The sequence below is a fragment of the Scomber japonicus genome, chromosome 6 (genome assembly GCF_027409825.1).
Source record: "Scomber japonicus isolate fScoJap1 chromosome 6, fScoJap1.pri, whole genome shotgun sequence".
Taxonomy (NCBI): domain Eukaryota; kingdom Metazoa; phylum Chordata; class Actinopteri; order Scombriformes; family Scombridae; genus Scomber; species Scomber japonicus.
The window spans coordinates 6604438-6615151 of record NC_070583.1 but is presented as its reverse complement, the minus strand read 5'-3'; the positions used below and the strand labels follow the sequence as shown (position 1 = coordinate 6615151).

At 39.9% G+C, this 10714-nt stretch overlaps 1 protein-coding gene across 1 annotated transcript in view; it reads right to left on the bottom strand.

The window, feature by feature from the left end:
* Positions 1-484: 484 nt before the first annotated feature.
* ubash3bb (ubiquitin associated and SH3 domain containing Bb) overlaps positions 485-10714 on the bottom strand; it is a 43793-nt gene continuing 33563 nt past the window's right edge. Inside the window, exons 2-14 of the mRNA XM_053320597.1 lie at positions 9141-9194; positions 8157-8343; positions 7856-8054; positions 7167-7336; positions 6801-7009; positions 5297-5441; positions 5081-5207; positions 4841-4960; positions 4634-4726; positions 4307-4451; positions 2654-2760; positions 2420-2529; positions 485-1407 (exon numbers count right to left, since the gene is read on the bottom strand). Of these exons, the coding sequence (XP_053176572.1) occupies positions 1270-1407; positions 2420-2529; positions 2654-2760; positions 4307-4451; positions 4634-4726; positions 4841-4960; positions 5081-5207; positions 5297-5441; positions 6801-7009; positions 7167-7336; positions 7856-8054; positions 8157-8343; positions 9141-9194 (1804 nt within the window). The 3' untranslated portion in view covers positions 485-1269. The remainder of the gene's footprint in view (positions 1408-2419; positions 2530-2653; positions 2761-4306; positions 4452-4633; positions 4727-4840; positions 4961-5080; positions 5208-5296; positions 5442-6800; positions 7010-7166; positions 7337-7855; positions 8055-8156; positions 8344-9140; positions 9195-10714) is intronic.

The window sequence follows — 10714 nt, the reverse complement described above, 5'->3', positions numbered from 1 at the left end:
CATATTAACACGCTTACATGCTGAATGCTAACATTTAACATTTTAGCTTGTTATATAAGCTGAAAGCTCATAGCACTGAGCTTAAATCACTCTCTATTTACTGCCTATCCCACTATATTTACGTTTGTGCTAATGGTAGCATGTTAACACGTTTTGAATATTTGCATGCTGGCACACAAGCTAAACCAAACACAAACACTAGCATGGTTAGCTGCTAATGCTGCTAATGTAGACATGTTAGCATGTGTATATAACATCTAATGACTTAGCTGTAGCTACATCGCTAATGTAGCTTAAAACATTAGGGATTAAAAAGAAAAAAAAATTGTAACACTCAAAGGCTGTGACAGAAATCATGTTTAAGTACTTAACATATTTTTTTGGTTTTACAAATTCCTGCTCCATGGCTGGTACTGTACACAACCTGCTGCTAGCAGTTCCATTATTGAATACATGCCTAAACTGAAGTTGTGCGATACAACACCTGTTAGTGATGACACAACTCATGATGATTCATAAGTGTTGGAAAACTCAACTTACTGCTGATCATGATGAATGAGTGAATGAGTGATTTGCACACACAGCTAATGGTTAAAATGAGGTGAGTAAACCAACTTTTGTTTAGTTTTAAAATATATGTAGAACAAATATAAACTAGCTTTCTGTGTATTCAGGGAACTCAGACCTTCACTGACGAGCTAGAAACAGAACCTGAGTCATCCAAGCTGAAAGTAAAGACATCTCAACTCTACAACTTCCACACATTTGCTTTCAATGGCATTACGTCAGTGTCACGCTACTACTGTAGACCTGCTTATTCCATGAAATACTTGCATGTTGGGAAAAAATTTTTTCTTTTTTCTTACTAATCATTCACAGCAGCAGAGCAAACCATGCTAATTTCACAAAACTACCTGAGACTGGGGTGACAATAAATACACATGATCCATCTACTGGATTTCCAGTGAAAACTCTCATTGCACGAGTGAACTCCCTCACGCTTGCAAAAAAAAAGAAAAAGAAAAAAAGGTGGCTAAATTATTGTTGAAAGCAGCATCAGCGGGATGGAATCAGTTCACCAACCATTCACCAGCTCCTCAAGTTCAGACAGAGAGCTTCTTTGACTATCGCTGCGAGACAGTGAAAGGGAAAAGTTCCAGTATTTGGGGCCACTGGTCTGAAGCTTGTTACTGCAGTCTGTGGGGAGTACAGTATTATCAGGTCGGGGTAGGGGTGTGGGGGGGGGGGGGGGGGGCGGTCAGGCAGATGTCATTCTTGCAGAAGTGTCTCCCTCCAGTCAAAGGTGTGGTTTGGTCCATGTGTGAGGGGGAGGATGGGAGGGTCCACTAACTGCCACACCCCTGTGTCTCCCTGCTCCTCGCAGGAGCAGAAGCCCAGGTACGGGATCTGAGGACCAAACAGAGGAATTAATAAGAAAAAAAGGTTCAAGTTGAAGCTTTATAGTTATTGGACAGTATCTTTTGTAGAGCAGCTTTCATTTCCTGATGACATCATTGTGTTTTATATAGGTGAATGTAACTGTTGTTAAAAAAGTGTTTCAACATTTGAATATGATGATTGTTAAAGCTTTTATTTGTTGGGTTAATTTTTTTTTTTGTTGTTGTTTGTTTTGAAGAATATAGCTGAACTAGTTGGATTACAATATTAGTATCATTAATTTGAGTACTGGTTAATGCTTTTGTTTTGAAGATATTGGGCAGCTTGGAGCACAGAGGTGAGTCATTTTCTATAGTTAGGTAGGTATAGGACCAGCCTGCACTGGGAAGGGTTGATGTTTTTTTTTTACCAGGGTAAGAGAGGCAGCAGCCAGCATTGTTCTTTATCTGTTTGCTTGCAGTAAATGGTAAAATAAACCAAAAGAAACTTAATGCTTGCCTGGACAATGGACATTTTCCCCTGTGTCCTTATAGGTGCCTCTGTGGACATTTGATTTTCAGTTTATTTATTAATTTTCCTTCATTTTTTAATTTTCAAGTTAAGGACAAATCACCACTACAATGATAATTTACTACTTTTAAATATTGTCTAAGTCTAGGTTATTTATATTTGTTTGAATAGACAGATCATTTGGTCTTTTTAAAGCTGTAGGCAGGATCTGGAGCACACAGTTGTAGTGAGAACTAAAAAGCAGACTTCACTCAGCGTGTCACTCTATTGGTCAGGTGTCTAATAAAAAAACAAAAACCTTTTTTAACACTTGAACATCTTGGTTCTTCACTCTGTTCTTCAGTGTGTTTTTACATGTACGCAGAAGTTTTTTGTACCACAATGAGCATGAAGAGAGGGAGGGAGACCAGATGGAAGTAATGATGGACACACAGAGGAGTGGGATGTATGAAAAAAACAAAAAGCTAATCAGATGAACCACATCAAAAACACAGATATGCAGTGAGCAGACCTTTCGGACCACTTGGATGAAGTCCTTGGCGCTCTGTGGGCTGCGGCCCTGCAGCTGGCGTGTGCAGGCCTCTAAGGAAGAAGCGTGGGCTACAATCAGCACGTTGTTTCCTACAGAGAGTGGAAACCCAGGCAGGATGCAACATCAGCAGAAGATAAACACATGAGCACGTAAAAAAAACTTCACCTACGCAAACTCAACAACTTCTACCAGACTCCAAGGAGTGTCTCATACCAGTGTTTTTGCAGTCTGACATGATATCTTTGGTCACTTGGTAGCTCCGACTCATGTAGTTCTCATAGGATTCAGACACAGTGAGCTTGCTGATTGGGATCAGAGGTCTGTATGGAGATAAATGCCAGTTAGTGATGTTTAATGCCAGTTTGTCGCCACTTTTAGCTGTTCTTGATATCTCAGCAAAAAAGTTCAGTTCCCTTGTGTGCCATTGAAGGGTTCTGCGATTGTTTTTGTTTTATATCAGTGAATACGATCAAATTTGGCAGCACGCAACACAAGAACAACCACACAACCACAGCTGCAGGTAGTACATGTAAACTTTATACTCATATGTTCAAATTCCAACACAAGAAAACAAAACAGATAATGAGTTCAAAAAGCAAATATAATGAAAAAAACCTACAGTCAATGATCAGGGGCCTTGATCACAAAGTCAGATTAGTAGGTTAGGCCGCTTTTTCACCAAAACGTCCCAGGAATGATCGAACCAGAGGAACTTATCTGCTAGTAACTCAAAGTCCCTTTTCTGTTTCTTTAAGCAAACAACAAAGCCAGGCTTTACTTTTAATATTAACAAATAATTACAAATGTCTGCCCTTGTCTTAATATAAATACTAGCATACTGTTTAATGAATGATCAAGGCTAATGCAATCAACCAATCAGTGAGAGTCAGCCATGCAAACCCTGCCCCTAAATCTTCCTGTATCTTTGGAAAAAGATACTGATACAGTAAAACTTCCCTTGGACCGGGGACTTTTAGCATCAGGAACTACATTTCATTTACATGTTCCTCAAAATGCAGAGTTGGTGCCTTTAAGTTCCTAAAAAGGTTCTTAGTCGACTCTAAGAAATACTGTGGTGAAAATACCCTATTAGTCAGCTATATTTTGGATTACCATGGTAACCTGTTATACTGCTGACCTGCTCTGGAGCAGATTTACTTCAGAGGATCAGATCAATACCTGCCAACAGTCTAAATCACAGACCAATTGGATCACTGGAATAACTAAGTCATCAATCCTACAGGATCCTGGCAGGGACAAGACTTAACTATAAAGTAGCAAGTAATATAGAGCAATACTTTATAGATTAGTAGAATCACCTTGGCTGCCATGATAATAATGTCAGTTAATAATTGCCACACACTCTAGGTATAGAACTCGACCTGTTTAGGACAGATGAATAAATGACAATTATCTGCATTACTATCTGCACTCTGCTTTGGCAGAAGGATTAGCCTGACTTTAACAGTTATTAAGTGCATCACTTATTCATATTAGTTTGTGTGGGAGTATTTGTAGACTTGTTTTACCTTGCTGAATAGCACCCCAAATTAAGTTAAGTAAGCTTGGAGCTAGATAGAAAAATCCTGAAATAACCGAGCATGAGTAATACACAGGTCTGTAGTTCTGTAGTTAAATAATGCTTCCACTACTCCACTCAGCTTCCACTACTCCACAACAAATTTGAGCCATGACACAACATTCATGACACAGTCATTTTTAATAAAATAGTTTAAAATGTTTTTGTTTTTCATGTACTCAAACATCCAGGGATCACTGGTGATGAGACATTTTGCAGATGATAATTACATTTACATTACTAATTACTCATATTACATACAATCGATTGATGTGTGTTTGCATCACCTGTACGTTGTGTCCACACTAAAATGGGCTGCAGCCAAGTCAGCAGGAGGTATCCATGCAGGCAGGGAGCTCCCCGAAACCCATTTGGTCCATTCAAAGAGCCCCGGTTCCACTCGCACCTTCAGCTTACCTTCTTGCTGCATACCTGCTCTCACACACACACACACACACACACACACACACACACACACACACACACACACACACACAAAGCTGATTAGAGCTCACCTTAAAAGTCAAAGTCAAAGTACAGTATAATACATATTTATATATACATATACATACATATATATTTTGGTCATATTTTCCCAGAGAGACTGTTCTTACCTCTCAGTATGTTCTGTGCTGTCTGAACACATCGCAGAGAGGGAGAGCAGTACACAAAATCTAACACTGTGTTGCTTTCTGACAGGGCCTCACCTGGACAAACACATAAGTAGCACACATGTATTTCATGAACATAATACAGGGCTGTTCTTTAATTAGACACCAGTCCAAATGCATTATTTCAATCTAACGGCATTGGTGACATACCCACTAGTCGTGCCTGTGTGCATCCAGTCACAGTGATGGGAGCGTCCATGTCGTAATCTCTCTGTCCTCCCCACATCGGCAAACTGGGAGGCATGTTCAGATTGGAGCGTACATATCTACCTGTAAAAACATTTCCAAGAGAAGATTCTAGTCTAATCCCACCATACTCCATTCATTAAATTCATTTCGATAACCTTTTGATTTAAAACAAAGCTGACACGAGCTCGTCGCAGCGCTCACCTTTACTGTCTGAGCAGAGGGACAGCCAGTGTTTGCCAAAGACCACATCCATCCTCTCACCGTGCCGACACACAAAAAGCGTTCGCTTGGGCTGCCGAGAGTGACTGCCACTCATCCGCAGGACCTGCTGGAGATAAAAAAGCATCAGTAAGTCACAGGGCTTTTTGAAAAATGTGTGTATATGTTACATTTTCATTTAAAGATACACAAATCTACCTGCATTGGATGACAGATGAGACTGAGGGTAGGTGTGTCTCCAGGACTGGTGTTATCGGGGCGTCGGCTGTCCAGCAGGCCGTCAAACATCCCTCTCTCCTTGCTGGTCTTGTCAGAGGGTCCGCAGCTGAAGAATGAATGGGAGCTGTGGTGTCCAGGAGAACAGAGAGCAGGTATAAAGTACAAGTTACATAATTTCTTTCTCTTGGCAGTTGAGAAAAGCTGATTCATTGAGTAAAAACAATTTCCAGAAGTTACAAATTCTAGTTTGTCCAGGAGGTGGTGCTAGAGGGACAGTATCACCAAATTATACAATGTTGAATAAAATTAATTCATTGTGTAACTGGTTTATATCTAGTTCAAGGAAACAAGTTAGGGCTGCTTCATTATAACTAGATGATGAAGACTTCTGTTAAACTAAATACATATAATGAAAATATTTCTGGAGTCTCAAGGTTACTTTTCTTCCTTTAATGTGTGTTTGTTTCAAAAGTTTCTCAAGGTATTTAATGAGAACTTTTAATAAAATGCTTTTGTGTGAAATGTTTTTGTCTTATTGCCCTAAACTGAGAAAAATAATGATGTCCAGGCAAAAGGATACGCTGCATTGCACAGGCTTGAAATACATACAAACATTCACTTTGAGAGGTAAACTAAGTGTCCCAGAAGAAGACAGGAGAATGGAAACCATTTGATGAAAAAGATGTTTGGAATCTTTCCACATACACATGTCATGGTATTTCCCTTTTTCTCATCTTTATTTTTACATTTACATTTAAAATATGTTTAGTGCTTATTTTGTCATTTCTCTCCATGTCAGACAATGGAAGTCTTTCTTCATCTTGTTAAATGCTTGATGGACTGTGAAAACAGTAAGACCAGGAATTCATTACTCTATCTCTTAAAAAGTCTGATATGTTATATCTTTGAATATATGAATGTTGTAAATAAACCATACAACTGTGTCCTATTCTGAGAGCACTGACCTCTGCTTGTAGAGAGGCTGAAGCTCAAGAGATTCTCTCCACTCTGTTGTAAATAAACCTGAACCTAAAAATCTAAGGCAGGGGTTTGCCACATTTTGCTTGTTATATGCTGTTGGCATAGATGAGACAGAGGATGAGAGATGACATGTATGTTTGTTGATTGACATTCAACTCAAGACTGCCATCCTCTAAAAGGCATTACTGTGCTCCAAAAATCCTCATGACAATCCAATGACCTTCTGATATTTCTTGTGTACAAAGGCAAATTCTGGCCCAGTGGTTGCATTAAAAAAGGTCAAAGACACGAAAATGTTCTAAACTCAATTTCATAGTAATCTGCCCAGCATCTGTCCAACTCCAGACCAAAGTGTTGAACGCACTGACAACTGTGAAATAATGAACTGTGTATAACTGTCATGTCTCACTGACTCTTATTTATACATTTATTTATATTATATCTATATTTAGCATTTTTATCTGTTTGGGTCATCTTGTGCCAGTATGGGTGCTCTGCTCACCCGTGGAAGACCCAGGTGTCAGACTCATCAGCCAGGCTGACATAGTTCTCGGGCAGCAGGCCAGACAGCCCGGTGGCGAGCGAGGTCCCATTCACCCAGCCCTCACTGGTACTGCTCTGATCCATCGGAGACATGAAGACAAAATCACCAGGAACCAGCTCCAGCTCATCTTCATTTTGAGGCATGTAGGGGTACATCACCCGCAGAGTCTACATATGGGACACATACGGACACAGGCGTTGGCATTTAAAACAAAACTGTCAGCACCATCACTCACTAGCAAGTGTGTCGGCACGTTCTTATGCTGCTGGTAAAGAGATATATGTGACCTTGTAAGATGCAGTGTAAGCATGAATAATAGATTACCTCATGGTTTGCAAAACGAATGTCCCTGGAGAAGAGGACGGCCAGCCAATCACAGCCAAGCTTGACTTCAATGCCCTTGGCCAGTTTCTCCAGTGAGGGGAGGTGATCGGAGGGGAAGTTGTAGGCCAGAGTCACATGGAGCTGCTTCTTGTGAGGCTCAACGTGGACCTCTGGATGACACATGAGACAGAAAATTGAACACAGATTCTTCTAAAACTGCATTAAAAATATGTGCAACAAGTTGGACTGAGGTGGAGGTGGAGTAGGACTAAGGGTTCACTGAATGGACTGAGGTGAATCTACACAGGGCGAACTGAAGTCTAAAATTAAAAAACGACAAGCCTTGACATTCCACACATCACACATCACACATCACACACACTAATCGGCCTCTTAACCGTGAAGCAGACATACGACATAGCATTAGCACTGACAGCACGGCTCTAATCTGATTTGACACTCAGTTGCCCAACACACCGTTTGCCAGTCACACTCATTTTCCGCCTGCGTTTAAAAACAGTTACAGTGACAGGTTGAGTGAGCGCTTCAATAACCCGACATGACTGCCAATCAGTTACTACCACTGCTGGAAAAGAAAATTGGTCCCCACACATTTCATGGTGAATATGAGGCCACTGATGTGTATATAAGTCAGTCAAGATCCATATACAGTGTTTCCTTTATCCTACCTGCCTTCCTGGCGGCCTCTGTGGCGAAGTCGGCTGCAAACTGCTTGAGGACATCAGCCACCTGCTCCTCTACGAAAAGACCGATAAAGTTGGAGGATGTGTAGAGCTCCAGGGGCAGCGGTGTGGGAAAGCGACCCCGCCACTGCTGCACGCTGGCCTGGAGAGCCTCGCACAGAGCTTCCGCTTTGTGGTCTGCACACTGATTTAAGAAGGGTCAAAGAGTTAGACACTTTTGTAAACTTTAATCATGCCAGCCTTTATGAAAGTTCAGTCGCGGTACAGTTCAAGCCCTCCGACTCACCATGAAGAACTGGCAGAGGGTGATGTGCGGGAAAATGTTGTGGGCTTTGTTTTTGCCGCATGTGACCCGACTCTGTTGCCAGAAGTGGGAGAGCTGGTTCTGCAGCGGCCCGCTGGGTCGCAGGTAGAGAACAAACTCCCTGGGCAGAGGGTCATCCAGGAATGGGTCATCAACGTGGGAGAACAGCCTGAGGACCAATGTGAACAGAATGAAGCAAAAGTCACAGTTTACAATATTTGCTGAGCTTCATCTTCTTGTGTTTTCAACTCTTATTATACCAAATTCATGTTAATCCACTTATGGTATGAGTAAAACCTTAAGAGAGGAAATGGGTGAGACTTCAGTTGTATGATGGCAGCTCCTTTATAATTAATCATTTTAATACTTTAAAACTTTCTGGTTTGTCTGCTTGTTTGCCGATAACAGTTCTGCCTCCCGTTAATGACGGCAGCAATTCTGAATGAGCAAACTCCTGACTCTAAATTCAAAACATCTTATTTGGCCTGCAGTCATTTGGAGGAGCCACTGGTGGAAAATGCCTTCATTTACATCAGGCTTCATTTATGAGCAGTGATAAGCCTTACATTGTGTACAATTAGTGAACAGCACTGGTTTCTTGTACACACACATTTATAAATCTGAGCTTCCAATCTGATGAGAGGAGGAATTTTACATAAAAAATAAACATCCACACATTTCATCTCCAGGTTCTAAAGTATTTTTTTTTATTCACTTGGGATAATCATTTGCATTTGATCTAAGTTAAAAAACAAGCCTGATCCCAAAAAGGACAACTAATTAGGATGCTCTTCTTTTGCCAGCAGAGGGCAGTATAACATATTATCATCTCCCTGACTTGTGATGTGTGTGTGTGTGTGTGTGTGTGTGTGTGTGTGTGTGTGTGTATGTGTGTGTGTGTGTGTGTGTGTGTGTATGTGTGTGTGTGTGTGTGTACTGTAAACACATTTGTTGTTTTAAACTTACCAGTCACATGCTGCTTGCACACTCCGACCTCCTGTTGATACCAAAGCCTTCAGCCTGTAAAAGAGCAGGAGAAAGAAGAAGAAAAAAACGAATTAGGTCCCTCAACAACACAGAGAATGTTCATCACGTCGCTCATTCATACTGTGAAATGTGCACAGTTAAAAGTGTGTGAACAGTGAGCACAACACAGCGATGAGAAACCCAGAGAAGTTGGCCAAATGAGTTGAGCAGCCCTGGAAACACATTGATCTTGTTCTTCTATACAGTAGTTTTTATACTCAGGAGTTTTCTGGCAGCAGATGGGAAATAAAAGGAGAAGTGTTCTGGATCCATGCATATGTGGAAAGTGACACTCTAAAAGTTAAGAGATGCAAATAATGGCTTTAAAGCAAGAGAGGGGAGAAAACACGAAGAAGGCTAGAAGTTGTCGACTGAGCAGAGCTGCCAGTGGAGGTGACACTGGGAAAAAGGAAGACTGGTGAATTATTCAGATTTTTCCTGGTTTGACTGGCTGAAATGAATCTCTAAACAGAAATTCAGCAGCCATCGATTCAGACAGAAAAACATCACGATGTGAAATGGAAACAAGCTTCTTCTCTCACTAGTTAGAGCTAAGAGAACACTGCATCTGGCAGCGGTGCAAGAAACAAACTAGATTCGACCTCATTGCTACTGTAAGAAGCTTTTGGAATCTAAACATTTGTTGATATTAGTTATGCTTTTATTTTGATAAGTTTAGACTGATTACTTTTCTATTTTTTTTTTTACTTTGCTGGATTTCAATTTTTAATGCACAATTACATTTTACATTACATTTGTGAGAAGACTGCAAATGTAGGTAGAATTCATTTTAAAGCAGCATTAATTGATGATGGTTAATATAAGAATATTGACTTTGACGTTTTTCTATTTAAATTAAACTGAAAAAAACCCCAGAAGTTGTATGTTATTATTTTTTCAGTTTATTATCAAATTACTCTTAATACTAGAGTGGGTGATATGAGCCAAAAGCCTCAGATCTTTTAATAGTAGAAAAGCACAGACGTAATTAATAACATTAACCATAATTCCACTCCACTTTGCTGTCCCAGTTAACCAGTAAAAAAAAACAAACATATATATATACACATACAGTACACACCAAGAGCTGGAGCACACACATGTAAGTGGAGCAATTATTAATACTATGATTTTGACTTGTTTTTTAATATTTTATTTTATTTTTATTGAGTTTTCATTTCTCTTACAGCAATATATCTAAATATGGTCCATAAAAAACATCAAACTCAAGAAACAAATGCACATACACAAGCAAAAAAAAGAAAAACAACCCAAACTTTAACCCAATTACACTATTTAATCACTTTGAAAATGAGATAGATCAACAGTTAGATATATGATATATAACCAGTGATACGATTTCAACTATCTTTATGCAAATGTACTTATTTAAATTAACGTTAAAAAGAAAAAAAGAAAGTGAAAAATACACCTGTGTTAGACCAAGCATGGTGAAACATCTCAATGACTAACAGCTGGATTGCCACAATGTTTAATACTTCTTTACAGCGTGC